This window comes from Protomyctophum parallelum (assembly GCF_964188405.1).
Source record: "Protomyctophum parallelum genome assembly, chromosome: 4".
Lineage (NCBI taxonomy): Eukaryota > Metazoa > Chordata > Actinopteri > Myctophiformes > Myctophidae > Protomyctophum > Protomyctophum parallelum.
The window spans coordinates 41,242,950-41,263,886 of record NC_139700.1 but is presented as its reverse complement, the minus strand read 5'-3'; the positions used below and the strand labels follow the sequence as shown (position 1 = coordinate 41,263,886).

The following is a 20,937-nucleotide window of genomic DNA, read 5'->3' as shown; positions in this document are numbered from 1 at the left end:
GAACTCATGTGGACAGCTGTCTTCTATAGAACTAATGTGGACAGTCTGTCTTCTATAGAACTCATGTGGACAGTCTGTCCTCTATCTATAGAACTCAAGTGGACAGGCTGTCTTCCATAGAACTCAAGTGGACAACCTGTCTTCCATAGAACTCAAGTGGACAGCCTGTCTTCCATAGAACTCAAGTGGACAGCCTGTCTTCCATAGAACTCAAGTGGACAGCCTGTCTTCCATAGAACTCAAGTGGACAACCTGTCTTCCATAGAACTCAAGTGGACAACCTGTCTTCCATAGAACTCAAGTGGACAACCTGTCTTCCATAGAACTCATGTGGACAGGTCCTCTTCAATAGCACTCATGTGGACAGCCTGTCTCCTCAGTGTTCCAACTTGCAAAAATGCTGTTTGTGGATCATCAGTCTATCTGTCCGCTTTATACCGCTGCAACTTGTCAGTGCGGAGAGCGCTCTCCGTGGTGCTGAAACCTTTTTTCCTGTTGTATTCCACTATTCCAGGAATTTCCAGAATTGTAACGTGTGAGAGATGGGATCTGTCATGGGGTAGCCCGTGCCCTTAGACCTTGCAAATAGACCACAGAGTTAAGTCAACTTGATCAATTGACAAACAGCTGGACTGGAAGTAACGGTTTTATATATATTGTACACATGACATTTTTTGTAATTAACACAATGGTTGAAATAGTTTTAAATGTTTACTTGTATTTATTGACACTGAAGTTGCATTGGTATGTCTGTCGCCTGTCTCTCCTCTGCAGTGCTGGCACGCCTCTCTAGATTGGAGGGTGCCAAGTACTGTAGAGGAGGAGGGGTCTTTGTTCCTGTCTGTATTATGTTTGGTCTTGTTTATGTTATGTTCTCTAAATGAATTGGACCTGTGAAATAGTTGAGTGTTTGTATATCTTGTATTCCTTTAATGTATATATAGTAATGTGGAAGAATTACTCATATAGTTAGCCGTGTGGCGAGTTAACTAATGACCACTTACTTAATTAGAAGATGGTTTGCCCTACCTGTTTAAGAGCAGGATTGCTGCAGGTGGAGGCAGTTCAGTCTCACTTGAGGTTAGGTAAGAGACAACAGGGGAGAACTGCCAGCCAGGGAAAAGCCTGTACCAGTTCCTGCTTGTCTCTTGATTGTATATAGTTTTTCACGTGTTTGTTTTGTTTTATTGGAATGTTGTTTTGGCCAGTATTATTTATTTGTTGTACTTTGTCGCTGACTTGCACTGCACTTTCAAGGTAAATAAAAAGCCTAAAAAGTACTTGTGGACCTGTCTACTCCCTGGAGCCTCCGGCCAACGACCAGCATTATCAAAGGATCATAGGAGAGAGAGGGTCATGGAGACCCATGACCCAGCTTGGCTTCACAGTAGAAGAGAAGACAAAAGCAATTTGAACATTCTTAATTTTTTCCGTGACTTTAAGGGCAGGCCACACTGCTCTGGATCTTTAGCAAAACGGATATTTTCGCCAGAAGAAATCCCTGGCCATACGACAGAGATGGTTATGTCCACACACAAAAGCAAAAACGCATTGAACACAGGATAAAATCACTGCAGTAGCAGGTTTCAATTGTAGGCTATATTATATTTTATATTTACACTTATGAGGTGCCAATCATATTTTTTAATGAAGGAATAAGTAGGCCTACTTCATAAGTATGAAGTACTTATGAAGGAATAAGTAGGCTACTTTTAAAAGCCACCTAAATTGTGAGTGGAACTATATGTTTCTTTGATTGTCTGTCAGCATGTACACTATGTGCGTAAATCTCCAGATCTCGACTCTCGACTTTTCTTTCCATATCATTTCAAAATGATAGACACTTTAGCATTGCTCTGGCGACTTGGCAAGTCCTGCACAGAAATTAATAGCTTAGTCTTTGCAACGGCCATTGAGCACTGGCAGTGGCAGTGTTTTACCTATACTTGTGAGGACCTCTGCTTGGATTCATGGTGAGTGGGGCACCGACGATTTATATTTGGCAGCCTATAGGGCATACGCACAGACTGGTTGTTAGAGGGTTCCAACAACTTGGGATGCCCAAAAAGGAGGCAAAAAGGCTGGAAAAGTATTGTGGTGTCTCTGCTATAAGTGGCAGCTGTCATATGGCTTTAATGCACCTATAATATTTGTGTCCTTGTATGCATATCCTTTGTGTGGATAAATAAACGGTTAAAATGTGTGTGTGTGTGTGTGTGTGTGTGTGTGTGTGTGTGTGTGTGTGTGTGTGTGTGTGTGTGTGTGTGTGTGTGTGTGTGTGTGTGTGTGTGTGTGTGTGTGTGTGTGTGTGTGTGTGTGCACATGTGAGACGCAACATGGCCTGTTGTAGCCACCATGAGGCTGATTTGAAAACTGTCCGTGGATATGCACGGCTTGTAATAATAATACTGTATACTATTGTACTATTGTCAGAGTTGCTTGCTACACTACTAACTGCATCGATCTGCAACACTGTCGTTGCCGTGGTCGGCTTTGTTTGTGCTTCACTGTGCAATGGTCCTATGCTGGAAAATCAGATATGCAAACTCACAGCACATCTCATTCAAGACACTGAACTTGCAGATCTGCCATTTTTGCCATCCAAATGCATTATATGGTTAAATGGGCCCTAAGAGATGCAGAAATTTACTAGAAAAAGTGCCCTTCTGGGCACAGGTCTCCACCAGGAGGATAGGATAGGAGAGTGTGTGATGTTTGGCAAAATGTTTAGGAGTAATTTAAACATGTTTGTTTGGGTGTGTGAGACGCAACATGGCCTGTTGTAGCCACCATGAGGCCCCGAAAAAGTTATGTAGGCCTATTGTGTTTCTCAATGTACAGGATTCTGAATCTTTTAAGCCCCATTTAGAATGTTTTTAGTAGAAGTGTAATTTAGAAGCATATTAAGTCATCTGGTATCTGGCATGACTAACGTGTAAACAATATAGTGCTATTTGCGACTTTTGGTTCCATTTAGCACCATTATTCTTAAAGGTGCTATAGCACCCTTTACCAAATGGTGCTATTTAGCCCCTGTCATTGAAGTTGTAAAATGGCAACCTGCAAAGGGTGGCAAAGGTATACTATATAGCACCTTTAAAGATTGGTGCTATATAGCACCTTTAACAATCGGTAGCCTACTATATACAGCACCATTTGACAAAGGTGCTATATAGCACCTTTAAAGATTGGTGCTACATAGCACCTTTGAAAATTGGTGCTATATAGCACCAAAAATGGTTCCCCTATGAGCCAAAAAACCTCTTTTGGTTGTATACAGCACCGTTTTTTTGTGTGTTGTGTGTTTTGAGCATATTTTTTCATTCTTCTTACAGTGAGATTGTAGATCTATTTTCACAATTAAATGGGGGTTCATTCTTAAATAGGCCTACTGTATTATTTTTGTAAGTTTGGGTCCCGGGAGACACCAACTGTATATTTTGAGTCTGGATCTGAAAGGTTTGGAAACTTTTGCTTTAGATCCAGATACAGATACTGATTCTGAAAAGGACCACAGTCCACAATTGTATGTAGGCCTATGCATTTTGAGACCTCAGCAGAGAAGATGTGTTAAAAAAAATAAAAAAACTAAAACTAAACTAAAGTTTAAAAAAGAAACACGCCTGTACCTTCTGTGTTACCCTCCTTGTCCACCAGATGTCCTCAGCAGCCTATACCCATTTGGGGCTGTATAAGGAAAGAAAAGGTACTATGTTTACCCAGGGTAACTGGACTAAGCTCAATAACTTGTTGGGTATGGGTGTGGATAATTGCATGGGCATGGGGAGAAGGTTGCCCGTTCACTCTTTAACTTTTACATACACAATACATAGGCCTACAATACACAAATAATACACAAGACCCTTAGACCCCAGCAACTACCGCCCTATTTCTATTCTTATATACTGTATATAGCTCCATCTCGAAAGGAAGAAAGGAAAAAAATAGTCTATGAACAGGTTGAAAAGTATCTTGCTATACTAAAGAAATCACACCCGTGTGAAGTGGTGCAACCCCCACCTCTCTCTCTCTCTCTCTCTCATTAGCAGGCAACAGTGCAGCACTATCCCTCTCTCTGTTTCTGGCAACAGCGCCCTTACTGGTACTAATAGTCATATACTGGTGCTCATTAACGTCACATAGATAGGTGAACACAGACACACGAACACAGTAGATAGGTGGACACAGACACACGGACATTGCTGTTCCTTGGAGTGGTTGCACCACTCAAAAACCTGGTGGACCCTGTTGTAAGTGTAATGCTTAAAGGGATTGTGACATAAAACATTTTTTTTAATTATAATTTAATTTTAATTATAATTTTTTTAGTTTTCTGAGCTCAATGCACCCAAAGAAAAATCCTGAACTGAATAGACTTTCTATGATCTGGGGTTTTTTGGCTCAAACAAGTGCTCTGATTTTCCTGCTGACTCTGATGTCACAGTCAGCAAATCCCATTATATAACATAGAAATCTGCCAGCAGATTTCCCTGTTTTGCCTGTTTTCATTAATTGCAGCCTTTGATCATGAAACCTTTAATCATATGCATGTCGTGTGTCCACAGTAACAGTTTTTGTATTGACTTGTGCTTTCGTTTGAAATGTATCTATTCTGCATACTGCGATTAACATTTACAATCAATCAATCAATCAATCAATCAATCAATAAATTTGTATTGGAGTTTGGAAGCACTCGTTTATAGTAAAGCAACCTCCTGCTGCCTCCTGAATTTTGTGCAAATTCAAAACAGGTGATACGCAGGTCTGTTGAGTGATATCCAACGAGTGAGCACTCTCAAACTCTGACACTTAAAAAAAAATAACCTGCATGGAATAACTTGACAGGAAGCAGCTCACAACATGTCTACGGTGGATTTTTATGAAACACAAGTCCTCACCTCAATAATATTCATGATAAAATACCACAATGTTTTCCTCCTCAGTCTGTGTCTCATCATCGTTAGGCAGATTTTTCTTTCTTTTCTTTTTCTTTCTTTTTAAAAGATTTCAAAATATATATATTTAGATTTGTATTATCGTGAGAAATGCAACTTTTCAGGAATATAAAGGCTGCAGCTTGGATTCCCCATCGATGATGTCATTGTGGATGGGTTTCTGAACTGCCCACAGCCCTCCTTTGAGACACAGAGTAGGAAAAAGGTCACACATCACATTCCGTGCTCAGCCAATCAAATCATCGCTATGGGGTACACACATTGCTCATTTGCTCAGCCAATCAAATCATCAGTATGGCAAACTGATTGACTGCGAAAAGTGGACTGGTTAAGTAATCAATTGTGTCAGGTGTGGGGTTGCCATGGCAATCAATTGGCTGAGGCAGAGGCATGAAATTGCACAGGTGAGGGGATTTAGGCTGATTAGGCCCACTGGCAGAGCCTGAGCAGAGCCTTTTGTGGTGGTTCTGGAGAACCGTGGGTCCGACCGACTCGATACCGGGCACTGCACTCCCTGCGGGGGTGTGGAACGCGTGTGTCAAATTAGAAGTTGGTGGGGCAAACAAACGGTTCTCGTTGGACAAAATCCATGGACAAAAGCAGTTTTCTGTGTACATTGGCGTCCCAGGGATTAAACAAGAAGATGGGGGTCTGTGGCCTCGTGGCCCTTGTCTAATACAGTATATCAAACTGAGGGTCTTTGAAATCTAGAAAAAAGTTGAGAATTAGGCTATTGAGCTGAATGATACTGGTGAATCAATACTGTAGAATTGTGTTAATTTAACTTTAAGGCCCCTAAAATGATGTGTATTTGTCCATGGACACCCTGTTTTCTGCCAGGGAGAGGAACGTATTATTCAAAAATCACACCCGTGTGAAGTGAAAGGCACTCTTATACGTACATCTTATTCTTATACATCATCATACATCATCTCATTCTAGCCAATCACAATTTGCGTCCTCACTTTTCCGTCTTCACTTTCTGTCCAGAAAGTCAGCCAATCAAATCGTCGCTATGGGGTACACACAAACAGACAAAGCTGGGCATAGGAAGGGCTAGCGCCCGCCAAAAGTGGTAAAAAATAGCAGATGTATATTGTAAAGCTATTATTTTTTATAGCCAACGGTGAAAAATGTAAAAGAACCACCATCTGCTGAATAAACTTAAGTGAGGTGCTGGAGTCACAAAAGGATGATGGAAAAAAATAAAGGGAAGCTCAGCACACTCAGATCTGTGCATAATCCAAATATGTATTGCAAGCTTTCGGTCAACACTGACCTTCTTCAGGCAGGGTTCGAACCCACATCCTTCCGCATGAAAGGCATATTCTCTAACCACTAAACTCGGAAATGATGCGTATCTCGGGATCCACATAGAAACGGCATGGCTACAATTGGACAATTCAGACTTCATGTTGTCTATGACGTCACGTATCTCTGATGTACAGTATTCCTCTGGATTTGCTCAAGGCTTCAGCGCAATCACAGTTGATGTACATGTCTGAGGGCCTTATCTTGCCTGGGCCTTACCTCTTTACCTAAACGTATTTGCTATTTTTTTTATCATTTTGAAAAACATTTTAAAATTGTTCAAATAGAATAAATGTTGTGAGCTTGTAGATATCTCTCTCTCTCTCTCTCTCTCTCTCTCTCTCTCATCCTTTAAGTCCTCTTGTTTTTGTTTTGTTATATATATTTTTTCTTCACATGCTGGGTGGGGAGCAATCAATTACTTTTTATGTATTTAGTTATTTAGTAGTATAGCCTACATCAGCGGGGTGGGGTGTCAAAGTATACTCTGGGTGCCCAGGTTAAAAAACTTTCATGTAAAAATGTCCCATACTGTTGGGCGGGCCGCTCACAATACAATTCAGGCCATATACAAAATTTGCCCCAGGGCCGCATTTGGCCCACGGACCGCACTTTGGACACAGCTGTAATCTTGATCGCTTTTCACGAAAGGCAAATTGCGTTTCTCGGAAATTCAGAACAAACGTCTCTGAACAAGCGTCTTCTTGCCCAGCAGGTGTACTGGTGAAAAAAGAAAAGAACCTTCTCAACGTGCATACCGCATCAATAAGGCTATAGTCCTTCTTCCTGGCCTGAGTTTGAATCTGACCGATTTTGCATATCGTGTCATTTCTCTCACACATTCTTTTGTATGCAGCAAAAATCAACTGCTTTAGGACCTATCTTGCACAGCTCCGGGACAAGAGTGCAGACAACACTGGTCTGACTACATTTGTAAAACCTTTTCCCCCTCCTTTTTATATTTTTAAATGTTTTTTTTTGTTTTTTTAACAGATTTTTATTTTATTTTATTTTTTATTTAAAACACCAATCACTAAAGGTATTCCCCTGGCAATTACAGGGAAAAACATCTGTTTGAAAAATGTGAGGCGAAAGGTGCCTAGGGTGTGGTGCTTAATCCACTTCCTCCATATTAGAGAAGTCGTCATCGTCACCCTCTAGCGGCGGGACGGCGGAAGAGGTGGCCGCCTCCTCTTCCTCTGCGGTGGCGTCGTCGTCGATGCCCAGGCCGATCTTGATCATCCTGTAGATGCGGTTGGAGTGCTTGTAGGTGTCGTCCAGGCTGAACCCAGACGACAGCACAGCCGTCTCGTGCAGCAGGATGAGCAGGTCTTTGACGGACTTGTCGTCCTTGTCGGCCTCTGCCTTCCGCCTGAGGGTCTCCATGATGGGGTGGTCAGGGTTGATCTCCAGGTGCTTCTTGGACGCCATGTAGTCCATGGTGGAGTTGTCCCTGAGGGTCTGGGCCTTCATGATGCGCTCCATGTTGGCCGTCCAGCCGTGCTGGCTGGTCACGATGCAGCAGGGAGACGTCACCAGTCTGTTGGACACGACCACCTTCTCTACTTTCTTGTCGAGAATCTCCTTCATGAGATTGCAGAGGTTCTTAAACTTGCTCTTGTTCTCCTCCATTTTCTTCTTCTCTTCCTCATCCTCGGGGAGCTCAAGGCCCTCTTTGGTGACAGAGACAAGGGTCTTTCCGGAAAAGTCCTTGAGCTGCTGGAGGCAGTATTCGTCGATGGGCTCTGTCATGTACACCACTTCGAAGCCACGTTTGCGCACACGCTCCACAAATGCAGAGTTAGCCACCTGCTCCTTGTTCTCACCTGTGATGTAGTAGATGGACTTCTGGTTTTCCTTCATGCGTGAGACATACTCCGTGAGGGAGGTCATCTCCTCGCCAGACTGGGAGGTGTGATAGCGCAGCAGCTCAGACAGTTTCTTAAGATTCTGATTGTCGACGTGGATGCCCAGCTTCAAGTTCTTGGAGAAGGCTTCATAGAATTTCTTGAACTTTTCTTTGTCCTCAGCCAGCTCCTCAAAGAGGTCCAGGCATTTCTTGACAATGTTCTTGCGGATCACCTTGAGGATCTTGTTCTGTTGCAGCATCTCTCTGGAAATGTTGAGGGGCAGGTCTTCGGAATCGACCACACCGCGCATAAAGTTCAGGTACTCTGGAATGAGCTCATCAGAGCTGTCCATGATGAAGACCCTCCTGACATACAGCTTGACATTCTTCTTTTTCTTGGTCTCGAATTGGTCAAAGGGTGCGCGGCGAGGGATGAACAGCAGAGCTTGGAACTCCAGCTGGCCCTCCACCGAGAAGTGCTTGACAGCCAGGTGGTCCTCCCAGTCATTGGTCAGACTCTTGTAGAACTCTCCGTACTCCTCGTTGGTGATCTCATCAGGCTTGCGGTTCCAGATGGGCTTGGTCTTGTTCAGCTCCTCCTCGCTGATATACTTTTCCTTGATCTTCTTTTTCTTCTTTTTGTCCATGTCGTCCTTTGTGTCCTCCTCGTCGTCTGCACCCACGTCTTCGATCTTGGGCTTGTCGTCAGCATCCTCCTTCTCTTTCTCATCCTTCTCATCAGCGGCCTCGTCATCACTGATCTCCTTCTCGCGCTCCTTCTCCACGAACAAGTTGATGGGGTAACCGATGAACTGGGAATGCCTCTTGACTATCTCCTTGATCTTCTTCTCCTCTAGGTATTCCACCATGTCCTCCTTCAGGTGCATGATCACCTTGGTCCCACGGCCAAGGGGCTCACCGTTGTCTAGTTTGACTGTAAAGGAGCCTCCGGCCATAGATTCCCAGGTATACTGTTCATCATCATTGTGCTTGGTGATGACGGTCACCCTTTCGGACACCAAGTAAGCTGAGTAGAAACCAACACCAAACTGACCAATCATGGAGATGTCAGCTCCACCACCTTGCAGCGCCTCCATGAAGGCCTTGGTGCCAGATTTTGCAATCGTCCCCAGGTTGTTGATCAAGTCAGCTTTGGTCATACCAATACCGGTGTCGCGGAGGGTCAGGGTGCGCTCAGCCGGGTTGGGGATTATGTCAATCTTTAGCTCCTTGCAGCTGTCCAGCTTGGTGGAGTCTAAGAGACCCTCATAGCGGATTTTGTCCAAAGCATCAGAGGCATTGGAGATCAGCTCCCTGAGGAATATCTCCTTGTTGGAATAGAAGGTATTAATGATCAGGGACAAAAGTTGAGCGATCTCTGCCTGGAAGGCAAAGGTCTCAGTCTCTTCCTCTTGGTGCATGGTTGAAGACATTTTTATTCTGTTGACTAACTTTGAACAAGATAACAGCTAATTAACAACAAAGCCTCAAAGACTGAGAATGATTAAAGTGATTGTCAACATTATATAGTCTGATTGAGCTGTGATCTGACATCACATACAGCACAAACCGTTGTCTAACAATGCTAATTTGTGCAGGTGAGTCCTTAATTTGGCGTTGTGCTAGTGCAGTAACTGTTTTCAGAGTACTTGGAGGTCAGGAGCTGTCTGTAATTCCATATTTGGGCAAGACTAATGTCATAGGGCCATTTTTGAGGGGCGCTAGATAGATATTTGTTCTATATGAATGGAGAATTTTTTTTCATATGTGTCTGAGCAAATCGGCTATTTTGTGCTAACACAAACATTATGCCATCGACAGTGATTGGAGAATTTACGTCATATGTGGATGAGCAAATCGGCTATTTTGTGCTAACAGACATTGAATGCCAATGACAATGATTGGAGAATTTACGTCATGTGTCTGAGCAAATGATGATGATGAACGATGATGGGAGCGCCCCTCACTTCACACGGGCGTGATTATTTAATATAATAATATAATAAGAGACTTCCGAAAAGCCATAAGCCTAGAATCAAGCCAACCAGGGTCCTGTTTATTCATGACCATAAAACATTTGATTCTGTTTATAAAAAAATATATATTTGTAAACCGCAAAAAAGGTCCGACAGGCATTAGTCCATTAGCCCAACATGTGTAGCCGGTTAGAAACTATAACCCGTGACCACGGTTAAAACTCACCCATGGACATGGCTCCCGGACATGCGTGGCAGGTTAAAACTAACCTGTGACAGGTTAAAACTAACCCGTTGCAGGTCGTGCAACCCGTGGCCTCCTGTGAGGTTAGGTTTAGTGTTGGGTTTTGGTTAGCTCTGGTCCATAGCCTTACTGCTCTTGCTGCCGTTGCGACGGCATTAGAGCTATGGACCAGAGCTAGGTTTTGGTAGGGTATCGGACTAATGCCTGTCGGACAGTTAGTTCATCGGAACTAAAACATGCAGACGGGTGGCTTCTACATATAGCACCATTTTACAACGAGGATCTAAGTGGTAATGAAATCCTCTTGCGAGATATGTGACATTTACTTCCGGAATGGTTGGAGTGCTTGAACCCCATATTTGGGCACAGATCTGTGAACAACGGAAACAGGGGCCAGTTTACTGTTTCCACCAGACACTTCCTACTATAACGAATGGGCCCAGTCAAGGTGCAGTGTTGCGTGGATCTCTACTTGGTATTTAACCTGTGACAGGTTAAAACTAACCCATGGCAGGTTAAAACTAACCTGTGGCTTCCTGTGAGGTTAGGTTTAGTGTTGGGTTTTGGTTAGCATGCCATTGATCAGCGATGCCACTCATCCCGGGCAGGGTTCGGTCTGCTGTCTCCTTCTCTTAACATGACTCCGCCAGATTGCAGAAGCTTGCTTCACTCTCGTTTCACAAACTACTTGCATCTGGTGTCTCTCCAACCCAATCGCTGAAGAAGGCGGGTCCTTTTATTTCAAGCTACCTGGCAGGTGATTGCAAGATCCTGCCGTAGCTGCCGCTGATTGGTCCGAACGGCTGGTTTGGTTCATCGCTACTGCGGGAGAGAATCCAGACGTAGGCTTGTTGTGAACTTTTGAATCAATACTGCTCCCATCTGTTGGAGTCAGGTTATCCTTCTCTCGTTCTCTCAGCTTCTCAACAGGGCCCCTTTCTCTGGTCTGATCACCACTCGCCTATATCAGACAACCTGTAGCTCCCTGACACTGTGCCTTCTGCTTCTCTGGTGTTCTGGTGTAATAAAAGGATAGAACTGGAGCGACAGCCCGCCCCCCCGCTATTCATTTAGACGGAAGTTGCTCAGTGGCGTTTTGAAGCACCCAGAAGAACGGTCTACATCCGGGGGACCCCGTCCCCCATCCCACTTGTCCCACACAAGCAATACTGGAGTACCTGGTTAGCAACTTACTTGAGTTGCTATTAATGCCTTGATGTCATATTCGACCATAGGCGTATTGGCTATCATTTATAAACTCCTCTGGTGCATGTCTCACATTTTGTTTTAAAATCATGCTTTATTTTTATGCTATTTTAACAGGCTTAAAACACATCTTGCAGGCAGAGACACTGAGAGAGCTTTACAACTATTAGGGGACTAACTATTAGGGCATTTGAACACTGGTGCAATTGCCTGCCAGTCACAATGTGGGACAGGGTCTCAATTTGTGGGACGCCTGAAAAGTCTTGGAAATGAGGGACTGTCCCACGCAAAGAGGGTCCCTCTTTGCGGCCATGAAGGCAGCGAAGGCAGCAGCTCCACCACCAAAGAAGACCAGCCCCGGCATTGCTGAGCAGGTCGCCGAGGCCATGTCCGCCTCCAAGAAACGGAGTAACAACATGTGACTCGCATACACCCTCTCTAAGTAGGCCAGTTTATGTTTGCAATTTTGAATATTGCCTGAGTTATGAATGCTTAAAAGGTTTTATATTTGTTTTTTGTTTTTAAATGGCTCTGTCTTGTATGCCAGTAGCAATTAGGGGTGGGTGACTGGTGTCGTGTGAGAGCCATTTAAGTCTTCTAATTGTATCCAATGATATCCACTGAGGGGCGTGGTCAATGTCAAGGTTGGCAGGGTATTTAATCAGGTCTCAATCAACCAGCAGGTGTTGCTGACAACAGTTTTCAGGCTGTGTTTAGGAGGCTGTTGTCTGTAGCATTTATGTTTATTGCATTTATTTAGATGTATGCTGTTGTGACTAGGCCTGCAGAGACAGATAATACATGTTCATTATACCAACTCTACGCACATGTTTGGACATCACTTTCTGGAGCACACGTCTAGAAAAATCTAAAGTGTGGTTGCCCCTCCCACTAATATTGACAGCCAATTACAATGTCGCGTCACCCCTGTGATCATGCGTAAGTAATTTGGAGGGGATTTAACCCCCAAAATTCATGTTTTTGGGGGTTACATTTCTCGCATTTGCGGCGCCCCCTATGGATGAAAATGAAATGAAATGCTTTTAGAACTTGGTTGATTGAACCACCCCGGACATGTGATTCAAATTTGGGATGGATTGGACATTCCGTTCGTGATTTATGGCATTTTTTGTGATATAGGCCCCTTCTACTAACTTCGGAAGATGATTACGGCCGAACGATACGTACTACGAAAATTCTGCAGTTGGTGTTTTAATCGGATAGGTCCAGAGATCATGTGTGCTGATTTCTGTGAGATTTGGACAAAATCTGTAGGAGGAAAAGCAAAAAGTGTGTTTTGGACAAATGAAAAACAAATAAGATGCGTCATGACCCAAGGAATCCAGGGAAAAAATAATTTAGATTTTATGACCAACGGTTCAAGAGTTATAAGCCAAAAGGTAAAGTGGGCTGTTATAGCGCCACCATGAGGCCGACCTATAAAATTATAATTTTAATTAATTTTAGTGATAATTATGAATTTATCCTCCAAGTTTTGTAACTATAGTCCTCACAGTCTCAGAGGAAAAAATACTTGAATGTGAATTTTGCATTTTCCCATTCATGTCAATGGGAAATTTTAATTCACTAATAAATTCATATAAATTAAACTATACAACATTTCTCTTAACAAAATACAAGCACACGATTCCCGATTTTTCTTTGACATATGGCTCAAGTGCGTACAATCAAAACTGTGGGAGGTATAATGCGGCAAACTAAAGACTCCAGTGAAATAAAAATAAAAATAATAAAGTGTTACAATTACTAGAGTCTGGTTGCCCTTTGGGCAACCACACTAACTACAACCCGACTGTCGGCAACCAGTAGTGCCACAAATATAGGATTCGGCGCTACAGTGGTTATTATTAAGATTAAGTCACATCTTGACTATTTCAGGACAGAAAGTGCAAAAACAAAACGAGCAGAATGAACATTCTTTATTGGTGTAAACGCACATATCAAATGTTTGGCTTAATTTTCACTGAGCAATGTCATTCATCTCATCCTCTTCCCTCTCATCATCATCCTCTTCATCACTGTTGACACAGCAGCCAACAGGGCAATGAGAGATTGGGGCAGAATTGGTCCACAAGACCAGATAGGCTCCAAAATCCCGCCTTCTGTCTTCTGCCACCCCTGACCCTCGTCATAGGGTTTAGGCCTCCAAAAGATTGGCTCAGCTGCCTGCTTGTAACAGGCCACGCTATAGTTCACCCGCTGGACATGGGGGATGAGTGTGTCTTGGCAGGGGGGCAGCAAAATCCACTCTAGACCTGCTGCTGAGGGTCTCGCCTTCTCCCACCATTTTCATCAGCATCTTGCTCCTAGCCAGGTTTACTGATGTCTCCCGTGCTTGATTGTACATCAAGCACGTGAAGGCTTCCAGCTGCTTCTCCAATTCCGGCTTCAACTTCCACTCAACTGTAGAAAGATTGTTAAGACTGAAAGCTAAGTTTGGTCTTTCCAAAACTTGTATTCTATTCACTATAGCCTACATACCCACGCACGCGCAATCCACCAACTTACAATTTACAATTTACAATTTAGGCATTTAGCAGACGCTCTTAATCCAGAGCGACTTGAAAGCCTTTTGGAATTTGGGGTTCTTCTGGAGCATTTTGAGTGGCAACACCTTGCCCTTGCCATTGAAGGAACTAGTGCAGTCCTCACCACTGAATACATAGTAGGCCTACCCAAGAAGGGTGCTACAGTATGGCTGCCCAAGAGCGGTTGCCAGCTCTGAGACATTTACCAACTGGCGGTGCCTGCCTGCACCAGTGTCAAGGTAGATGTCAAGGTTGATGCGTGATGCAGGAGAATAAAAAATATGTCCGTATCTGGGGTCCTCACCACTGCCGACTTGAAGCCGAGCTTGATGGCATGATATGCAGGTAGAGCACAACCCTGATCTGACCGGAGGGCATGAATGTCAGTGACCTCAACCTGAAATGGAAAAGAACCTAAAACAACTGAACCGGTGGAAAGGGGGTCTCTGTGTTGTTTACTTCACAAGTTGGTATTCTCTACTATCTCCATCTTATGGTTCGGGTTAGGGATACTTGTAAGAAAGGGTTAAAATGAACCCCTTGTGACATTATTTGACCTGGGCAACAATAAGACATCTTAAATAGACACCATAAGGGTCCTAGTATAAAGCATGTGGTAAAAAAAAGAATACACCTCAAACATTGTGTACAAAGACATTAGATGTGATTTGAACGTTTTCTGGTCATTTCTGGCTGTTTTTGTCCTGAAATTGAGTGAAGATGTGCTTGAATCTTAATAATAACCACTTTAATGAATTCATTGGGTCCAAATCATACAGAAAAATGTGTTCATTTGTCTCTGTATATTGTTTAGTTCAAGAGTTTTGGTATTTTGTGTTAGCTCCATTGTATGGTTAATTTTGGGGGTAGGTGTAAGAAAGGGTTAAAAAATAACCCCCATTGGACATTAGTTGACCCAGGCAACAAGAATAAATCGTAAATAGACATTATAAGGGTCCTAAAAAAATAATAATTCGGGTGCTGGTGGAGTAGTACGTGACTGTTAGCTCTCTGCCCCATGCTCTGCCCTGCCCGACGAGGGCGTGTTACATGATTTATTACAGTTAAACTCATGCAGCCATCTGCCATATGAGGCTGAGCTGTGGTGAATAATACATGTCTGTTCCTTTAAGTGTCATGGGCTTGACGTTGACGACATTTCCTGGTTTCACTCAAGGAGGCTATACAACAAGGGGAGAGGTCATATACGTCATGTTCTAAAGCACAGGGAAAACTGGAGCTGAAAATGTGATAAAGAAAATGCCTAAGCCACATTATAGGCCTATCTGAAATACATTTTCAGTCGATCCTGTCACGATTATAAATTTTAAGTTGACGATTAATTGTCACACAAATAATTGCAATTAACCATTTCATTGTGTTTTTGGCATTGGACATTGGAACATAATAGGCCTACATTTCTGTTTTGTAATAAAAAAAATCACACCTGTGTGAAGTGAGGGGCGCTAATATATTAAAGTCTAACTCATGTTGATTAGTGATGTAAAACAAACGGTGCCAACACAAACATTAAACGGCGCCATTAAAGAGACAATATGACGTAAACGACACATTATGACGTAAGTTTTCCCTTTATTACTTGCGCAAGCAGAGCGTGCAAGTAATGTTTTTCGCCAGGTGCTACGATGCGTATGTCCTGGGCCGTAGCAGCATGAGCATATGACGTGATGAAGATATGTACCAATGCCAGGGTGTAATTGGTTATCGATGGTAAAGATGATATGTTTCAGTGTCGGGTGGATTAAAGGTAATGCCCCTATGTATACTTGTATGTAATCCGACACCACTGCCATAACAAGCACAAGTAATCATTACGTCATACGCTGCCACGGGACATACGCAAGCAGACTGTGCAGGTATGTTTTCGTCCGGTGCTACGATGCGTAGCCTATGTCCCATGACGTCATGAAGATATGTACGTATATGTAATGTATGTATTGTTAACAATGATTGTTGTTAATTACGTAACGAAAGAATGTTTTTGAATTGTTTAAAATTAATTACCATCTTCTTCAACAGTTGTCAAAATAGTTTCAAAATACCTTTCAGGTTATTTAAAGGAAAAATAAGGAATATATCTGTAGAATAGAGGTTACAGAGAGATAGAAGCTTTTACCATACTTCAAAATAAAACTTTTTTACCTCCAAAAACTAGGTACGTAGCAAATAGCTAAACCTAATAACTCAATATTGCAAACGTTCTTTCACAGAGAGGCTGAGATTTGAAAGTTTGTAGCAGGCCATTTATGGCCTACTTGGGTGCAACAAGCAAGTAGGCACTCGACAGAGTGCAGTTCTAGTTGTCAATGACAATGCGTTTACTAAACTTTGAACTAAAGACATACATTAAACCTGTGTATAGGAGGGGCTAGCGCCCCTCAAAAATGTACAGGGCAAATACTGTATCATATAATTAATGACAAATAACTTACATTATTGACATACCGGTATTCAATCATTTTATACCTAAATAAATAGCCTAAACTAAGGAAAACTTCCTCCATTTTTGGAAAATGTTTGAATATGTATGACAATTTTTCAACATGGAAACGATTATGACGATTTGTACGAAAATACATTTATCAAATAATTGTGAAAAGCCTGGTCTAGTCTAGAATTAATTGATGTGAGAGTGAGAACCAGGTGGACAGAGGACAGTGAGCAAATAAACCAAATAAACTTACTGAAATATTGACACCTTTGTGATGATTTACCTTGAAGACATTATTTGACAAAGCACAAAGGTCACAAAAATATACCGTAGTACATACTTCATAGGGGTGCAAGTGTGCACATTGTTAACTAATCGATCATGTAACCGTTGTTAAAACAAATGTTACATTTTAATAGGCTATCATTTATAATTTTCAAGAAAATAGTGAAAATAGCTACAAGAAATCAACATTAAACACACGCACACACACACACACACACACACACACACACACACACACACACACACACACACACACACACACACACACACACACACACACACACACACACACACACACACACACACACACACACACACACACACACACACACACACACACACACACACACACACACACACACACACACACACACACACACACACACACACTATAGTCTCTCAAGACACTCAATTTCGAGGAACAACAGGGGTCACTGTTTTCCCGAATATTTGACAGCGTGATCGTGATGTGTATGTGTCCTCTCCTTGTTCATTGTACTCCCTGGTGGTTTCGGTTGTGTGCCGTGTGCCTCCAAAAAAGAAAAAACAAAAAAAACAAGCAACATACGGATATAATATCTCAAACAGGTTATCTATCTGACGACTGCCGGTGGTTTTAACATTTCTTTTTTAATGTTATCAACACGTATTTTCTATTTTTACCGGACGTTAAACTGGTGGCGATGCATCTTCTTCTTTTTTAAGTGAATTCAGTTGAATTTTATTTTGTTTTTGTTTTTTGTCATGGAATAATAGGGCCGGCCGGAGACGTTGATGTTTAGTTGTCGGGAGCTCGATGCGTGTGTTTGGGTGTGAGCAGAAGCAGCAGCCGCAGCACCACCAGGCACTAGGCAGGCGGGCAGGCGGCGGGGCGGACCGACTGGGGGGACGACAACACTGTGGCAGGTGGAGGAGAAGGAAGGAATATCGATTTGAAATAAACACCAAAGGCAACCGCTGCGTTGATGAAACTTTGTTACACCTTTCCATCCGGGTAAGGAACTTTATATTCCCACCGTTATTGTTTTTTTAAATTGCCAATGATCAACAGGCATGCAGGAGGGAAGCACGCGAGCCCTTCATCGCGATGTTGTTGTGTTTTATACTGTAGCTATACTGACTGTAGACATTGTTGTGGTTCCTCTACCATAACGCCAAGTTACCGACTTACCGTAACGTTAATAAGCAAAGCATGTGCTTTGTGGTGATGTACAGCTGCAGGGACCTGGGGTTTATTGTGCAGCGACACGTTTTATGTTCCAGAGGCCCACATTAGGCAATTGGCATACATAATAATAATTATGCAACGCCAGGGAACACTAGCATTGTTTTCCTTTAATACAGCCACGGGACTGCGTTATAGTTCTCCCATATTTCTAGCCTTGGATCATTAATCAAGACTAGTCAAGTCATAGATGTAGCCTATTTAATCGAGTCTGACTTTTACTTTCGTATTCATCATACAAATGTAAAAATCTATAAATCACATCTATGGAAGGCTTGGTCCATCTTATTTCAGTTTATCAGTGATTCTAAAATGCAATGACCCCAATGATATGCATTATGGCCATGGATCCCTTTTGATGAAATGCATGTACTGTATCCTCAATCAGTGTGTGTAGTGTAACTGAGACGGTACACAAATGGCATGTACCACATGGACCCTGTCACCATTTGGTAATTTGGTTCCATTTTGCACAGTCTCAGAGAGAAAGTTACATACCCTGCATCAGGGTGGCTGGCTTAAAGGGTTAAAAGGGTCCATTTGATTTTGTTTCCTATACGAGTCATTTAGCTTGGGGAACCGCATCAAGGGTCCCCTGACCCCACGCTGAGAACCTTACCTATAGTGGTCCAGATGATGCTGCCACAAGAAAAATGCATGCATCAAAAGAGGTCCAGTTTGAATTCGGGGACGATCGAGGTGTAATATAATATCATTATAATGAAATGCATTTTAATATGAATGTATTTCTTCTAATTCCGTGTATTCAAAATTTGGTCATAGCTTATGTTATTTTAGGAAAAACCCAGTATGACGCCCTGAGGGCGAGAACCGACCTCGCTTGATATTTTAGGTAAAACCAGTATGACGCCCTGAGGGCGAGAAGCGACCTCGCCCTTGCACGCATCCTGGGGTGACGGCAGATTGCTGGGCAAGCATTAGCCCCATATGTTCCCTCTCCCTACGCTCATTCTGTAGCTCCGAGATGAGGTAACACACTGGGCCCCTCCCACCGCGTTTCAGAAACGGCGCAAGTTTCCACTATGTAAGTTTCTTACCCTGACGCCATGATTAATCCAAACGTGAAGGGGACGTGAAGGGTTTACACTAATTCAACCATAACAACGCCCAAGAAAATCCAACTAGAGATTTGAACCGAGCCTTTACGTCCCGTATTTTGTCAGTCGCTTCCATGTTTATCAAGGAAGTGTGCGTGTGCGCGTGCATGTCGAGTGAACTGAAGTCAGTTGGAAATTTCGACCAGGGGAGGCGCCGGGGAGGCGCTAAAGCTTTTCAACTTCCTTGATAAACATGGAAGCGACTGACAAAATACGGGACGTAAAGGCTTAGTTCAAATCTCTAGTTGGATTTTCTTGGGCGTTGTTATGGTTGAATTGGTGTAAACCCTTCACGTCCCCTTCACGTTTGGATTAATCGTGGCGTCAGGGTAAGAAACGTACATAGCGGAAACTTGCGCCGTTTCTGAAACGCGGTGGGAGGGGCCCAGTGTGTGACCTCATCTCGGAGCTACAGAATGAGCGTAGGGAGAGGGAACATATGGGGCTAGGCAAGCATTGGCGCTTTGGCATGGGGAGTCAGATCAACATATGGAATGAATTCTGTACTGGCCATATATGGAGCATGTCTTGAGTGTACAGGAGTTGATTAGGTCTGGCCATATATGGAGCATGTCTTGAGTGTACAGGGTTTGATGAGGTCAGATCAACATATGGAATGTCAGAACAGGTCAGCTCCATATATGGAGATCTAAGGGTGGCAGCGGGGGCAGTGTGTAGGTGAGTGTACAGGGTTTGATGAGGGCCGAGGTAGGGCAGGGCCTTAATTTCCGGGCCTCTAGTTTTCGCTGGCTGCCGGGCAGGCTGCACTAAACTTTGGGGTTTGAAATTGGACAGATATCGGTCAAAAGGGAGACATCGAAGAGGGGGGGGAAGAGAGAGAGAGAGAGAGAGAGAGAGAGCTGACCAGCTGACCTGTTCTGACAGGAAGGATGGGTGGGGGAGGAATCGAGGATCAACATACGGAACGTATGTTGATCCTCGATTCCTTCCCCACCCGTCCTTCCTGTCAGAACAGGTCAGCTGACCTGACCTGTCAGCTCACCTGTCAGAACAGGTCAGCTCCATGTTATGAGGCGTGATGTCACGAGGCGTGACCATATATGGAGGCGTAATGTCACGAGGCGTGACCATATATGGAGGCATGATGTCACGAGGCGTGACCATATATGGAGGCGTGGTGTCACGAGGCGTGACCATATATGGAGGCGTGACCGACCAAACAACAAATCGACTGAAGGGAGATGCAGGTTTTCATAGTAAACTGCGACCTATGGTCGCAATAATATACCCTCACTATAATGACATTTCTTGATGAAGCTTCAGTACAATTGCACAGTTTATGGGCAGCTACACAATGGCTACACGATGAAGACACTATTCTCTCAGGCTTATGGCAAATAGTTTTGTTTGGTTGTTAATTTTTTATGTGAAGCGTCCTTGGGTTTTTGAAATGGGCTATATAACACACATACTGCAAGAGTGAGGTCTAGCCAACACCAACTCGGGATTCCTGGATCGCTGCCCTCCACAATTTCCCATCTACTGTAACATCAGGTTCTTGAGCTCTGTATTGTTGTTAAACTGTTGCGCCATCTACATCTACGTGGTACGCTTCTTTCCCCGCATGGCTCTGCCCTGGGTTGGCTCCTATAGACTTCATTTACTTAGGATAGGTCCGATAACGATACTGATCTTATGAAATGTTGCCCATTTTAATATTTCCAAAATGATTATATGTCAAAACCCACGTCAAAACTGTTCCTGTGTGTGGGGAGGAAGGGGAGAATGTTTAGGCCTGTCACAAAG

At 43.3% G+C, this 20,937-nt stretch overlaps 2 protein-coding genes across 3 annotated transcripts in view; one reads left to right on the top strand and one right to left on the bottom strand.

Moving 5' to 3' along the window:
- Window positions 1–7,379: 7,379 nt before the first annotated feature.
- On the bottom strand, window positions 7,380–9,548 carry LOC310858014 (heat shock protein HSP 90-beta-like; the record flags this gene model as incomplete). The annotated part of the gene is made up of 1 exon (XM_083764061.1): window positions 7,380–9,548. The coding sequence occupies one exon, from the start codon at window positions 9,546–9,548 to the stop codon at window positions 7,380–7,382; it is 2,169 nt and encodes a 722-aa protein (XP_083620187.1).
- A 7,861-nt stretch (window positions 9,549–17,409) lies between these two features.
- The window catches only part of LOC310857599 (GRAM domain-containing protein 4-like), a 117,650-nt gene continuing 114,122 nt past the window's right edge, over window positions 17,410–20,937 (top strand). For both annotated transcript variants that reach the window (XM_083763333.1, XM_083763332.1), the window contains exon 1: window positions 17,410–17,821. In XM_083763333.1, coding sequence (XP_083619459.1) covers window positions 17,793–17,821 — 29 coding nt within the window. In that variant the 5' untranslated portion in view covers window positions 17,410–17,792. The remainder of the gene's footprint in view (window positions 17,822–20,937) is intronic.